At 46.6% G+C, this 15,664-nt stretch overlaps 1 protein-coding gene across 1 annotated transcript in view; it reads left to right on the top strand.

Moving 5' to 3' along the window:
- Positions 1-15,664, top strand: part of poln (polymerase (DNA directed) nu) — a 459,972-nt gene that overhangs the window by 427,468 nt on the left and 16,840 nt on the right. Inside the window, exons 13-14 of the mRNA XM_072517547.1 lie at positions 7,286-7,396; positions 8,987-9,065. Coding sequence (XP_072373648.1) covers positions 7,286-7,396; positions 8,987-9,065 — 190 coding nt within the window. The remainder of the gene's footprint in view (positions 1-7,285; positions 7,397-8,986; positions 9,066-15,664) is intronic.

Here is a 15,664-nt window from a genome sequence, read left to right as displayed (position 1 = left end):
TCTTTTGGGTTGTGGGGGCGAAACCCACGCAGACACGGGGAGAATGTACAAACTCCACACGGACAGTGACCCAGAGCCGGGATCAAACCTGGGACCTCGGCACTATGAGGCAGCAGGGCTAACCCACTGCGTCACCGTGCTGCCCATCGTTTTTTGAGGTATATACATCGGTAATGTACTTACATTTGTGTGGTGATATGCATCACTGTAAATACACAGGGGGTTAATGTAGATACACTAGGACACTGTAAATACACAAGGGGTTAATGTAAATACACGTATACTAGATAAACACTAGAGGGAGCACCAGAGACATCATGACACACAGACATTCAACCAATAGGTCAGTAAGATAGGACATGACCAATGGGCATTCAAGACACACCCAGAGGTGACACTACCACAAGGGGGCTACCCATATAAAAGGACAGGGCACACATGCTCTTTCTCTTTCCATAGGCGCCACTCAGAGAGACAGGGGCAGATCAGGGAAGCATCACACCCACCGTATGGATTAGAGCAGACTGGTTAATGAGATATAGTTACTATAGTTAGATTAGCAAGAGAGTCGAACTCAAGTAGGAGAATAGTTAACTGTTCAATAAATGTGTTAAAGCTATCTCCAAGTCTGAACCTTCCTTTGTAAAAGTGTACATCAAGGAATCAGCTTACGCTACGTCAAGAAGCATAACACAACAGTTTGTACAAATTCGGAACAGGAGTAGGCAATTTGGTTCCTTGTGCCTGCTCCGTTATTGCTGATCTGATTGTGTCCTTAACACTACTTTCTTGTCTAACCCCGACACTCTTTGACTCCCTTGTTACTCAAGAATCTGTCTTAATCTCAGCCTTAAAAATATTCAACAATTTCACTGCTCGCCAGTGCTCTCTGGGGAAGCGAACCCCATGAATGATCCTCCAAGAGAAAAATAAAGTCTCCTCCTCTCCGTCTCACATGCGAGAATATTTTTAAGCTGTATCCCCGAGCCTCTCCCACAGGCGAACATCATTTCAGCATCTGCCCTGTCAAGTCCTCTCATGATCTTAGATGTTTCAATAAAATCTCCTCTCAGTCTTTGAAACGCTGATGCATACATCAGGCCCTTTGTACTGGGCAGAGGAAGTAAGTTTTGCTCAATCATGAACTTTGATCTTACGGATATGTGGAATTCGCTACTACAGAGTGGGGGACAGTGAGTAAATTTAAGGAGGAGTTAGACAGATGTTTAATAGGTAATGGGTTGAAGGGTTATGGAGAACGGCAGGACGGTGGAGTTAAGGCCAGGATGAAATCAGCCATGATCGAATAGCGGAACAGACTCGATGGACCAAATGGCCTACTTCTGCTCCTATATCTTATGAACATATGAACTAAGATGAACCTTTTCTAAAAACAAAATCATGCAGACGCTGGAAACCTGAGGTAAAAACAGAAAGTGCTGGAAAAGCTCAGCGGGTCTGGCAGCATCTATGGAGAGTAAAACAGAGTTAACGTTCCAAGTCCGCATGACTTTCCTTCAGAGCTGAAAAGAGGGGAAAATGTGATGGATTTTATGCTGTTTAAGAGGAGGTGGCCCAAGTGGAGCAAAATCGAAGGTCAGCGATGGGCGTGAGCTAGGGTAGATTGTATAAGGATTAGGGCATTTAGTCCTTTTCCAGTTGGTCTTGATTTCTTTTCTTCTTCCTGTTCTTCGTGGGTGAACAAATCACTTCTCAGCACTCTTCATCTCAGTGACAGGGGTCAGCAGGAACTGATGACCCGACACTTCCATCCAGCAGGAGGCTGACGATCTCCACCCTGCCTCTATACCATCTTGCACTGCACCGTGTGATATACAAAGAACTTTGGAAAGTTGGCAACAAGAGTATTCTGGCAAGAAAAACGTTAGCCTCAAACTTGGACAATCGATGCTGTGTTTCGGGAGGATCGTTATTCAAAACACATTCTAATTAAAGGACAAATTAAGCTGCTTCACAGGGAGTCCAGATCCCAATGTTCTCAAATACCTGCATGCATGAAAATGAAGTAATATCAAACATCAAGCTGAAGGCAATCATTCTGGATCATGAGATAAAGGACAGTGGCTGGGACTCAGGAGCCCTGTAACTTGAGATCTGGTTTGGAGTGCATTTCGGCGGGTGAGAATGAAAAGGCTTTTGTCTGATTACAAGGTCTGTCTGGAGAAGCTGCGTATGATATAACAAGGTCACTTCCTTCACATGGTAATCAAAAGGCTTAACCCTCAAGAATTCAGTTTTCTGCCCAAAGCCAAAATAAACTAAAGCTTACAGCCTTTTCAAAACAAAACGTTGCCTCTGAAAACCTTGTTAATTGGGAGTCCACTTAATAATAAAAATAAATGTATGCCTTCTGGTGTTTGTCAAGCCGACACTAATAAACCATTTTCACACATCAAGCACCCAGTGTTAAGTGTCAGTCACTGTTGGTCAGGATTTTAACAAAACCTGGGAGCAGTGTACCATCTTCCAACGTGGCCCAGTAACGTTTCCAACTCCAACCTCGGGAGAATCTCCTCTACTTACATAAATTCAGAGGGTTACCGGCCTGGTGCCCCCCCCCCCCCCTCCCTGCCCCCCACCCTGCAGCATGTTATGCGGCTTCAGAGGCAGATTTTCTGGTCCCGTCACTGTCAGTGGGGTTACCCACCCAGAGAACTTTACTGCACTGACGATGACCATTTGGACCATCGCGCCTGTCCCAGACAATAAAGAGCGAACCAGCCTAACCCCACCATCCAGCCCTTGGTCCGTAGCTCTGTAGGTTACAGCATTTCCAGTGCTTCCAGCCACTTCCAAGCGTTTAAAAAAAAATACAATGAGGTTTTCTGCGCTCATCACCCGATCAGGCAGTGAGTTCCAGACCCCACAAGCCTCTGGGTAAAAAGATATCCCCAATTCCTCTCTGAGACTTCTACCGATTATCAATGACTGTACCTGTGAGTCATTTTCAGATTCCCACCCCTGTCAAATGTCAGCAGAAAAAAAACCCTGGCAATTTTCATTGCACTGTGGAAGAAGCACTTTCAGCATAAAGGAAGGGCGTTCACCCCATCAGTTAGCTTTTCTCTCTGTGTTTTTGGCAAGATTTCATGATCATTTAAGTGGTGTCTTACTGTTCTTTAGTTTGGCTTCACGGCAAATTTGCCTCTGAGTTGGACGATTTTGGCCCAAGTCTGACTCCAGACATTTGAGCACACAATCTACTCTGATACTCCACTGCAGTACTGAGGGAATGCTGCACGTTTTGGAGAATAAGAGGTTAAATCAAAGCCCCTGGGCTGGATTCTCCGCCCAGCCACGCCACTTTTCTGCCCCGACCCGCCGGCGGGATTCTCCGTTACGCCGGCCGGTCAATGGGATTTCCCATCGTGGGGCAGCCCCACGCCGTCGGGAAACCCCCGAGCACCGGCACAACGGAGAATCCCGGCAAAACGGAGAATCCCGCCCCACATCTGTCCTTGGTAGATGTAAAAGACTCAACACAAATTCAAAGATGAGCAGGATAGTTTCCCCAGTATCCTGGCCAATATTCATCCCGCAACTGACAGTTTACACAGTTGATCGTAATTTTTTTGTACTCATTTGTTCTTGGGATGTGAGCAGAGGAACGTCGGACGTAGGAGCAGCATTGAGCAAATTGTGGGTCTACAGGCTGGCAAATACCCTGGTTCAGATGGATGTCACCTTAAGGTCTCAAAAGAAGTAGCGAGAGAGAGATAGTTGATGCATTGGTCTTAATTTTCCAATATTCCCTAGATTCGGTGAAGGTTACATTAGATTGGAAGATAGCAAATGTAACTCCTTTAATTACAAAGGGAGAGAGACAGGTAGCAGGCCAGTTAGCCGAATATCTGTCATGGGGAAAATGTTCGAAGCCATTATTACAGATGTTATAGCAGGGCACTTAGAAAGAATTCAAGGCAATCGCGCAGAGTACCATGGTTTTGTGGAAGGGAAATCATGTTTACCCAGTTTTTTGGTGTTCTTTGAAGGAGTCACATGCGCGGTGGATAAAGGGGAACCAGTGGATGTGCTGTACTTAGATTTCCAGAAGGCAGTTGATAAAATGCCACATCAACGGTTATTGCAGAAAATAAAATCTCAGGTTAAATAAGGGGCAAAATTTGGCAAATGGAGTATAATGTGGGCCAATGTGAAATTGTCATGGTGGCACAGCGGTTAGCACTATTGCCTACGACGTTGAGGACCTTGGTTCGATCCCGACCCCAGGTCACTCTCTGTGTGGAATTTGCACATTCTCCCCGTGTCTCCATGGGTCTCACCAACACCACCCAAAGATGTGCAGGTTGGGTGGATTGGCCATGCTAAATGGCCCCTTAATTGGAAAAGAATAATTGGGTACTCTTAAAAAAAAATTTTTTTAATGTGAAATTGTCCCTTTTGGCAGGAAGAATAACAAAGAAGCTCATTTTCTAAACGGTGAGAGATTGCAGAGCTCTGAGGCGCAGAGGGATCAAGGGGTAGCTGGATATAGCACTTGGGGAGAATGGGATCAAAGGCTATGGGGAGAAAGCAGGATTAGGCTATTGAGTTGGATGATCAGCCATGATCCTGTTGAATGGCGGAGCAGGCTCGAAGGGCCAAACGGCCTCCACCTGCTCCTATATTCTATGTATCTATGTATCAGGGAGCCCAAGTGCATGAATCACAAAAGGCTGGTATACAAGTACAGCAAGTAATTAGAATCATAGGATCTCTACAGTGCATTCGGCCCATCGAGTCTGCACCGGCCCTTGGAAAGAGGACCCTACTTAAACTCATGCCATGACCCTAACCCTGTAACCCCACCTAACCTTTTTTTGGACACTAAGGGACAATTTTGCACGGCCAATCCACCTAACCTGCACATCTTCGGACTGTGGGAGGAAACTGGAGCACCCGGAGGAAACCCACGCAGCCGCAGGGAGAACGTGCAGACTCTGCACCGACAGTCATCCGTGGCTGGAATTGAACTGGGTCCCTGGTGCTGTGAGGCAGCAGTGCTAACCACTGTGCCACCCTCCATTGGAAAACTAATAGAATGTTATTGTTTACCTTGAGGGGAATAGATTACAAAAATAGGGAGGCTATTCTTCAGTTGTACAAGGTATTTGTAAGACAACAACTGGAGTATTGTGTACTTCTTTCATTGTCACTCCACAATATTAATATTTCCCACTTTCTCTGTCTTTAGCTTTGAAAAAGAGTCATCGGACTCGAAACGTTAGCTCTTTTCTCTCCCTACAGATGCTGCCAGACCTGCTGAGATTTTCCAGCATTTATTAACAGGGGGCTTGAGTTTAAGAGCCGTGGGGTTATGCTGCAACTATACAAGACCCTGGTGAAACCACATTTGGAGTATTGTGTGCAGTTCTGGTCACCTCACTATAGGAAGGATGTGGAAGCATTGGAAAGGGTGCAAAGGAGATTTACCAGGATGCTGCCTGGTTTGGAGGATAGGTCTTATGAGGAAAGGTTGAGGGAGCTAGAGCTTTTCTCTTTGGAGCGGAGGAGGATGAGAGGTGACTTAATAGAGGTTTATAAGATGATGAGGGGGATAGATAGAATGGACGTTCAGAGACTATTTCCTCGGGTGGATGTAGCTGTTACAAGGGGGCATAACTATAAGGTTCAGGGTGGGAGATATAGGAGGGATGTCCGAGGTAGGTTCTTTACTCAGAGAGTGGTTAGGGTGTGGAATGGACTGCCTGCTGTGATAGTGGAGTCGGACACTTTAGGAACTTTCAAGCGGTTATTGGATAGGCACATGGAGCACACCAGAATGACAGGGAGTGGGATAGCTTGCTCTTGGTTTCGGACAATACTCGGCACAACATCGAGGGCCGAAGGGCCTGTTCTGTGCTGTACTGTTCTATGTTCTATGTGGTATTGTTTACAGTATTGGTCTCCTTATTTAAGGAAAGATGTAAATGCATTAGAAGCAGTTCAGAGAAGGTTTACTGTGCCATACAACCTGACAGCTTCTCAATACACCAGACAGACCGCGCGGCATCATCGGGAAAAGCAAAGGGTGGAGGGGTTTACCTCCTCAGCAGCTCCTCCTGGTGCCTGGATGTGACGACCCTGGTGAACTACTGCTCCCCGGACCTGGAATACCTGACTGTGAAGTGCCGCCCGTACTACCTTCCACGGGAGTTCACTTCTGCCATTCTCAGGCGGTCTACATCCCACCCCAGGTGGAAGTGAAGAAGGCGCTGGACGAATTGTACACTGCTATGAATAACAGTGAAACAGAATAACCGGAGGCCTTATTCATCGTGGCCGAGGACTTCAACCAAGCCAACCTCAAGAGTGTACTGCCAAACTTTCACCAGCGCATCTCCTGTCCCACCTCCGGTCCATTCTCGACCACTGCTACACAAAAATCCATCGCCCTACCGCACTTCGGAAAATCAGACCATAAGACAGTGCTCCTTCTCCCAGCATACAAGCAGAAACTTAAGCGAGGCAATCAGGTTAAGAAGGTTGTGCAGTGCTGGCCCGAAGCAACAGAAGAACTCCTACGTGACTGCTTGGGTGTCAGTGGACTGGTCCATATTTAAGAACTCAACGACCAACCAAAACGAGAATGCCACCACCGTCACAGACTTCATCAGCAAGTGTGTAGAAAACTGCGTGCCAAAGAAGGTAGTATGTACGTTCCCCAACCGGAAACCATGGCTTAATCGGGAGACTCACTCCCTACTGAAGGCCAGGTCTCAGGCGTTCAAGACAGGCGACCCTGACCTACACAATAAATCCAGGTACAACCTCTGCAAAGTTATCAGGGATACCAAGAGACAATATCAGACCAAGCTAGAGTCACAGAATTATGTCACGGACTCTCGTTAGTTGTGGCAAGGCTTAAACAACATAACGAGCTACAAAGCGAAGCTTAGTAGACTCTCCGGCAGCAGCGCACCCCTCTGGCAGCAGGGCCGGGTGCTAAGGCTGGAAACTCCCACAAAGAAGGCCTCCGGTTTATGTTTCATTTTTTTATAATAGTACAGTTCGTCCAGCGCCTTCTTCACTTCTGCCTGGGGTGGGATATAGACCAGATTGATACAATGGAATGTCTTGCTGGGTCATTTCAGAGAGCACTTAATAGTGAACCACACTGCCGTGTGTCTGGACTCATTCCTTCATTTGGTCACTTGGTGTTTATTGCAACTATGCTGGATAATAATTTAATTTAAAAAGGACCATAGTTTCAAACTGGTGGAGGTGGGTGCGACAGACTTTTATCCTTGTTTCATTACATTAGGCTACTCTGTTTCGCTAATGGGACGCAAGAGGCCATTGCCTCACATCAACTCTCAGGATTACAGCTCACGGAACCAAGCAGAAAGGCAGGCCGTCAACTTTGTGGTCCAAGGTAGGAGTGAGAAATTCAGCCAGGTTCTCTGGTCCTCGGTGCTTGATTTCAATGTATTTGAAGTTTATTAGTGATAAGAATATCAGTGTCCAAATAAAAACTGTGTCAGCCATGGTCAGTTGCAGCAGGGTTGTCTCTGAGTCATAACGTTCGAGTTTCAAGATTCAGTCCCTGGGCTTGGGTGTAAATATCAAGGCTGACTCTCCGGTGCAGTACTGAGGGAGTGCACACTTTTGAAGAAGAACGTAGAATCATGGAATCTTTGCAGCACAGAAGAAGATCGTTCAGCCCATCGTCCCCATGCTGGCTCTCCTACGGAGCAGTTCATGTGCTACCATCCCCCTCCCGTCCTCTCCTCACGTCCCTGCACATTCCTCCTCTTCAGATATTTAGAAAACATAGAAATATCCAAGGCACAGAAGGAGGCCACTTTTCCCACTGTACCTGCCCCGGAAACGAGCCACCAGGCTCAATCCCATTTCCTAGCACTTGTCCCTTATCATGACTTTGTGCCATTCCCCTGCCTGTTCCCCAAATCCCCGCACATTGACTCTATTCAAGTAATCATCTAATGCCCTCTTAAATGCCTCGATTGAACCTGCCTCCACCACACTACCAAGGCTGTGCATTGGCTGCTCTGTTTGCTACATTTCAACAGTGACTGCACTTCAAAAGTACTTCACTGGCTGTAAGCACTTTGAGACTTCAGTGGTCATGGAAAGTGGTGGAAAAAAATCAAGTTGTCTTTCTTTAAGCAGACGAAGTGTGTCAAGTGTCATCCGACTGGGTAATTAAATAACTTATTTGGCGTGAGAGAGAGGAGCTTCCCAAGGATGGATGTGTCGGTGGCCAATAGAGAGAAAGTAGGGGTGGGGTGATGGGCAACTGAAGATCATGTGGTGCAACCACCAGGAAGACGCCCAGCCAGAGCTGAAAACATAGATCATACAGTACAGAAGGAGGCCATTCGGCCCAACGAGTCTGCACCAACCCACTTAAGCCCTCACTTCCACCCTATCCCCATAACCCAAATAACCCCTCCTAACTTCTTTGGACGCGAAGGGCAATTTAGCATGGCCAAGCCACCTAACCTGCACGTCTTTGGACTGTGGGAGGAAACCCACGCAGACACGGTGAGAGCGTGCAGACTCCGCACAGACAGTAACCCAGTGTGGAATCGAACCTGGGACCCTGGTGCTGTGAAGCCACAGTGCTAGCCACTTGTGCTACTGTGCTGCCCTAAACAATTAGCCATGCACTGCATCCAAGTTGCAAAGGTACAGCCCAGATTGCTGGCGATTGCTGCTTCGCACTCTCCTGTGACATCCTTCTGTGCATTGTCTCAGTGGAAACAGTAACCCATTCAAATTAAATAGGTCAACAGCTGCGGTAAAATCTTAGTCCAGACCTGTTCAATAGTTGTCACTGATATGGCCCGGGATAATTTCCAGCTCTGTATCCTGGATGTGTAGCGAGGTACGATGGGACTAAGTTTGGATCAGATTAAACTGGAGGATCTGCTCAGAGCTGATGTGATAATGCTGATGTCTGCTCATGCTCTTTTCTGTTATGGCATTATGTTTTGTATAGGTTCTGCAGCTGATATATGTAAAATGGCAATGATTAAGATTTTCCGTTGCCTTGCCTCCTCTTCCTCTCTTACAGCCAGGTAAGGATCCGGCCTTATATTCCCAATTATAATACCAATATTACTTTTATTGTTGTATTGCTCTGCAGTCCTGCCACATCCTGTTGTGCTGGCTCGGCTGGCATTTTTTGCTCGTCCCTAATTTTCCTCGAGAAGGTGGTAGTGGTGAGCTGCCTTCTTGAACCGCTGCAGTCCTTGAGGTGTAGGTACACCCACGGTGCTGTTAGGGAGGGAGTTCCAGGATTTTGACCCAGCGACAGTGAAGGAACGGCCGATATAGTTCCAAATCAGTGGTGACGGATAATCCATTGCCATGCTGGTACTGGTGTGCTTTATTAAAAATTCATTCATGGGATGTGGGCCTCGCTGGCATTTGCTCCCTATCCTTAATTGCCCCTTCATTTCACGGTAGACTCCCCTAGTGGACATTAGTGAACCAGATAGGTTTTTAAGACTATCGGCTTTCAATGCCAGACTTGTTTACAAATTTCAATCTGCCATGCTGGGATTTGAGCCCAGACCATTCCCGGGATTACTAGTCCAGTGACAATACCACTAGACCATCCCCTCCCCTCTAAATGGTGGAAGTCATGGATTGGGATGTGCTGCTGATGACGTCTTGGTGAGTTGTTGCAGTGTATACTGGAGAACACTCACAAGCAATTGGACAGTTATATGGGTAAGATGGGTAGAGAGGGATATGGGACAAATGTTTAGGACAAAGGTTTAGCACAGTGGGCTAAACAGCTGGCTTGTAATGTAGAACAAGGCCAGCAGCACGGTTCAATTCCCGTAACAGCCTCCCCGAACAGGCGCCGGAATGTGGCGCCTAGGGGCTTTTCACAGTAACTTCATTGAAGCCTACTTGTGACATTAAGCTATTATTATTATTATATGTGGGCAATTGGGACTAGCTTAATTGTAAAAACTGGGCGGCATGGACAAGTTGGGCCAAAGGGCCTCTTTTCATGCGGTAAACCTCAATGACTCTATGACTCACACTGGTACCAGGGTGAACCTGGTATTAAAGTGGTGGATGTGGTGACAAAGTAGCCTTTTGCCTTCCTTTCATTCAGAATTCTTCCCCAGCCTCGAACAACACCATTTATCTATCACTGTGCCTGCTTCCCCGACATTCATTAATAATTTGCTGATCATGTACACTCAACCGTATGTAAACCGTGTGCAGAGGACTGGATGCTAACGCCCCCGCCCCCCCCCCCCCCCCCCTATTGTTCTTTCACTAAATACACTATGGACATATGCTCACCTTTGCACCGGCCAAGGAGAAACATAATCAGAGAAACCTTTATTCTGCCGAAAGAAAAGCTGAGACATCAGTACAATCCCTGTGAAACATCACTTGTCACATCATGCCAATCAGAGTACAATTCCTTTATCCCTACTCTCCATCTCCAATCTCAGCCAATTACTGCTCCACGATATAAGGTTATCTCCAATTCGGGACGTTCTTCTTTTTGCTAATATTGTCTTGTGTGTTAGCTTAATTGGTGCCTCCCTAAATGTACCAAATGCTGCCCTTGCTCGTGACGCTGCCACCCCGTTAAAGAATATGAAAGAAAGTGCAGACAGCAGCAGTCCGCACTCCCCTGGGGACATGGAAGGAATGTGTTTCCCTTGCATTGTAAACACTTCCTTGATGCCCATTGTAATGGGCGGGAGTTCAGCGGGAGCGGTGCGCAAGTGATTTCTGGGAGGTAAGTTTCTCCTTTAAAAACGCTTACCTTCACAGGAGCAGGCCAGTCGATTTCAGCGGGAGCGGTGCGCAAGTGATTTCTGGGAGGTAAGTTTCTCCTTTAAAAACGCTTACCTTCACAGGAGCAGGCCAGTCGATTTCAGCGGGAGCGGTGCGCAAATGATTTCTGGGAGGTAAGTTTCTCCTTTAAAAACGCTTACCTTCACAGGAGCAGGCCAGTCGATTTCAGCGGGAGCGGTGCGCAAGTGATTTCTGGGAGGTAAGTTTCTCCTTTAAAAACACTTACCTTCACAGGAGCAGGCCAGTCGATTTCAGCGGGAGCGGTGCGCAAGTGATTTCTGGGAGGTAAGTTCCTCCTTTAAAAACACTTACCTTCACAGGAGCAGGCCAGTCGATTTCAGCGGGAGCGGTGCGCAAGTGATTTCTGGGAGGTAAGTTTCTCCTTTTAAAAAAACCCCACTTCTTTTCTGTTTTATTTTTTTCGACCCGCGGACTTCTGGGAAGGCGCCGCCCCCCCCCCAATAAATTCTGGTGGAGAGGAAACCCGAGACACTACACGTGTAGTGTCTCCCACCCACCCTCCTCCTCTAACCTAATAATAAGATCCATTGGTGTGAGGTAAGTGCCATATTATATTATTATTAGCATTATTATATTATATTATTAGCATTGCGCAGGTCAAGGAGACACAGCCGGAGTGAGAGAGATACAGACAGTGAGAATTTGCTAGTTTGGTGCAGTGAGGTAACCAGGAAAGGTAAGTGGTTAATCTAATTGTGCTGTTTTTCAGTTAAAAGTGCAGGGTAGTGTCTGATTGGCTGAAGCTGCCCCCACCATAAACTTAAATTAAATTAATTAATTAGTGATGGCTGGTCAGGTGATGTGCTTGAGCTGCTTGATGTGGGAGCTGGCAGATCCCATTGCGAGCTGCAGCGACCACATCTGCAGTAAGTGTTGGCTGCTCGAAGAGCTCCGGCTCAGAGTTGATGAGCTGGAGTCTGAGCTTCAAACACTGAGGCACATCCGGGAGGGGGAGACTTACCTGGACACTGTGTTTCAGGAGGCAGTCACACCTATCAGAGTAAGTAGTTTAAATCCTGCTAGTGGCCAGGGACAGCAGGGTGTGACTGCAAGTCAGGCAGGTAAAGGGAACCAGCAGTCAGGAACTCAGGAGCCTCAGCCCTTGACCCTGTCCAACAGGTATGAGGCACTTGCTCCCTGTGTGGATGGCGAACAGGGTTGCAGGAAGGATGAGTCAGCTGACCAAGGCACCATGGTTCAGCAGGCCATTCAAGGGGAGGGAGTAAATAGGCTAGTTGTAGTTGTAGGGGATTCTATTATCAGGGGGATAGATAGTATCCTTTGTGAGTAGGATAAAGAGTCCCGTATGGTATGTTGCCTGCCCGGTGCTAGGGTGCGGGACATCTCTGACCGGCTTGAAAGGATACTGGAGAGGGAGGGGGAGGGTCCAGTTGTTGTGGTCCATGTCGGTACCAACAACATAGGCAAGTCTAGGAAAGAGGACCTGTTTAGAGATTATAAAGAGCTAGGATTCAAATTAAAAAACTGGTCCTCAAGGGTCATAATCTCCTGATTACTGCCCGAGCCACGTGCAAATTGGCATAGGGAGGCAAGAATAAGGGAAGTTAACACGTGGCTGAAAGAGTGGTGTGGGAATGAGGGGTTCCTTTTCATGGGACACTGGCATCAGTTTTGGGACAGGGGGGACCTATACCGTTGGGATGGCCTCCACCTGAACCGAGCTGGGACCAGTGTTCTGGCGAAAAGAGTAAATAGGGTGGTCAATAGGACTTTAAACTAAAGATTGGGGGGGAAGGGAAATTCAGGGAACCAAGAGGTGAAGTAATCAGTGGGAAGCGTAGCTGCTTAGGAATACAAAAAAGCACGAAAAGACAGAACTCAGGAGAGGTTACAATAGTCCCCATCCCACAAAATATGACACAGTGTATGGAAAGGCTCAGTAAACCAAGGTCCACCACACTAAGAAAACAAAAAGGGACGGCCAATAGAGAATTAAAGGTGCTATATTTAAATGTGCGCAGTGTACGGAACAAGGTAGAGGAGCTTGTGGCCCAGATTGTGACTGGCAGGTATGATGTGGTAGGCATCGCAGAGACATGGTTGCAGGGGGTTCAGGACTGGCATTTAAACATCCAGGGATTCACAACCTATCGAAAAGACAGAGAGGTGGGCAGAGGGGGGGGGGTTGCCTTGTTAATTAGGAATGAAATTAAATCAATAGCACTAAACGACATGGGGTCGGATGATGTGGAGTCTGTGTGGGTAGGGTTGAGGAACCACAAAGGCAAAAAAAACATAATGGGAGTTATGTACAGGCCTCCTAACAGTGGTCAGGACCAGGGGCACAAGATGCACCACGAAATAGAAAATGCATGTCAGAAAGGCAAGGTCACAGTGATCATGGGGGACTTTAATATGTAGCTGGACTGGGTAAATAATACTGCCAGTGGACCCAAGGAAAGGGAATTCATTGAATGTTTACAGGAGGGCTTTTTGGAACAGCTTGTGATGGAGCCCACGAGGGGACAGGCCATTCTGGACTTAGTGTTATGTAATGAGCCAGACTTGATTAAAGATCTTAAAGTAAGAGAGCACTTAGGAGGCAGTGATCATAATATGGTGGAATTCAATCTCCAATTTGAAAGAAAGAAGGTAGAATCAGATGTAAAGGTGTTACAGTTAAATAAAGGTAACTACAGGGGCATGAGGGAGGAACTGACAAAATCGACTGGGAGCAGAGCCTAGTGGGAAAGACAGTAGAACAGCAATGGCAGGAGTTTCTGGGAGTAATTGAGGACACAGTACAGAGGTTCATCCCAAAGAAAAGAAAGGTTATCAGAGGGGGGATTAGGCAGCCATGGCTGACAAAGGAAGTTAGGGAATGCATCAAAGCAAAAGAGAAAGCCTATAATGTGGCAAAGAGTAGTGGGAAGTCAGAAGATTGGGAAGGCTACAAAAACAAACAGAGGATATAAAAGAGAGAGATAAGGAAAGAGAGGATCAAATTTGAAGGTAGGCTAGCCAGTAACATTAGGAATGATAGTAAAAGTTTCTTTAAATACATTAAAAACAAACGGGAGGCAAAAGTTGACATTGGGCCGCTCCAAAATGACGCTGGTAATTTTGTGATGGGAGACAAGGAAATAGCCGAGGAACTGAATAAGTACTTTGCCTGTCTTCACAGTAGAAGACATGAGTAATATCCCAACAATTCCGGAGAGTCAGGGGACAGAGTTGAATATGGTAGCCATCACAAAGGAGAAAGTGCTAGAGAAACTAAGAGGTCTAAAAATTGATAAATCTCCGGGCCCAGATGGGCTACATCCTAGAGTTCTAAAGGAGATAGCTGAAGAAATAGTGGAGGCGTTGGTGATGATGTTTCAAAAGTCACTGGAGTCAGGGAAAGTACCAGAGGATTGGAAAATCGCTGTTGTAACCCCCCTGTTCAAGAAGGGAACAAGGAAAAAGATGGAAAATTATAGGCCAATTAGCCTAACCTCGGTTGTTGGCAAGATTCTAGAATCCATTGTTAAGGATGAGATTTCTAAATTCTTGGAAGTGCAGGGTCGGATTAGGACAAGTCAGCATGGATTTAGTAAGGGGAGGTCTTGCCTGACAAACCTGTTAGAGTTCTTTGAAGAGATAACAAATAGGTTAGACCAAGGAGAGCCAATGGATGTTATCTATCTTGACTTCCAAAAGGCCTTTGATAAGGTGCCTCACGGGAGACTGCTGAGTAAAATAAGGGCCCATGGTATTCGAGGCAAGGTACTAACATGGATTGACGACTGGCTGTCAGGCAGAAGGCAGAGAGTTGGGATAAAAGGTTCTTTTTCGGAATGGCAACCGGTGACGAGTGGTGTCCCGCAGGGTTCAGTGTTGGGGCCACAGCTGTTCTCTTTATATATTAACGATCTAGATGACGGGACTGAGGGCATTCTGGCTAAGTTTGTCGATGATACAAAGATAGGTGGAGGGGCAGGTAGTATGGAGGAGGTGGGGCGGCTGCAGAAAGATTTAGACAGTTTTGGAGAGTGGTCCAAGAAATGACTGATGAAATTCAACGTGGGCAAGTGCGAAGTCTTGCACTTTGGAAAAATGAATAGAGGCATGGACTATTTTCTAAACGGTGACAAAATTCATAATGCTGAAGTGCAAAGGGACTTGGGAGTCCTAGTCCAGGATTCTCTAAAGGTAAACTTGCAGGTTGAGTCCGTAATTAAGAAAGCAAATGCAATGTTGTCATTCATCTCAAGAAGCTTGGAATATAAAAGCAGGGATGTACTTCTGAAGCTTTATAAAGCATTAGTTAGGCCTCATTTAGAATACTGTGAGCAATTTTTGGCCCCACACCTCAGGAAGGACATACTGGCACTGGAGCGGGTCCAGCGGAGATTCACACGGATGATCCCAGGAATGGTAGGCCTAACATACGATGAACAATGAGGATCCTGGGATTATATTCATTGGAGTTTAGGAGGTTGAGGGGAGATCTAATAGAAACTTACAAGATAATGAATGGCTTAGATAGGGTGGATGTAGGGAAGTTGTTTCCATTAGCAGGGGAGACTAGGACCCGGGGGCACAGCCTTAGAATAAAAGGGAGTCACTTTAGAACAGAGATGAGGAGAAATTTCTTCAGCCAGAGAGTGGTGGGTCTGTGGAATTCATTGCCACAGAGGGCGGTGGAGGCCGGGACGTTGAGTGTCTTTAAGACAGAAGTTGATAAATTCTTGATTTCTCGAGGAATTAAGGGCTATGGAGAGAGAGCGGGTAAATGGAGTTGAAATCAGCCATGATTGAATGGTGGAGTGGACTCGATGGGCCGAATGGCCTTACTTCCACTCCTATGTCTTATGGT

This window comes from Scyliorhinus torazame, chromosome 9 (assembly GCF_047496885.1).
Source record: "Scyliorhinus torazame isolate Kashiwa2021f chromosome 9, sScyTor2.1, whole genome shotgun sequence".
Taxonomy (NCBI): Eukaryota; Metazoa; Chordata; class Chondrichthyes; order Carcharhiniformes; family Scyliorhinidae; genus Scyliorhinus; species Scyliorhinus torazame.
Note: the sequence above shows the minus strand (reverse complement) of the source record. Positions and strands in the feature narration are given on the sequence as shown.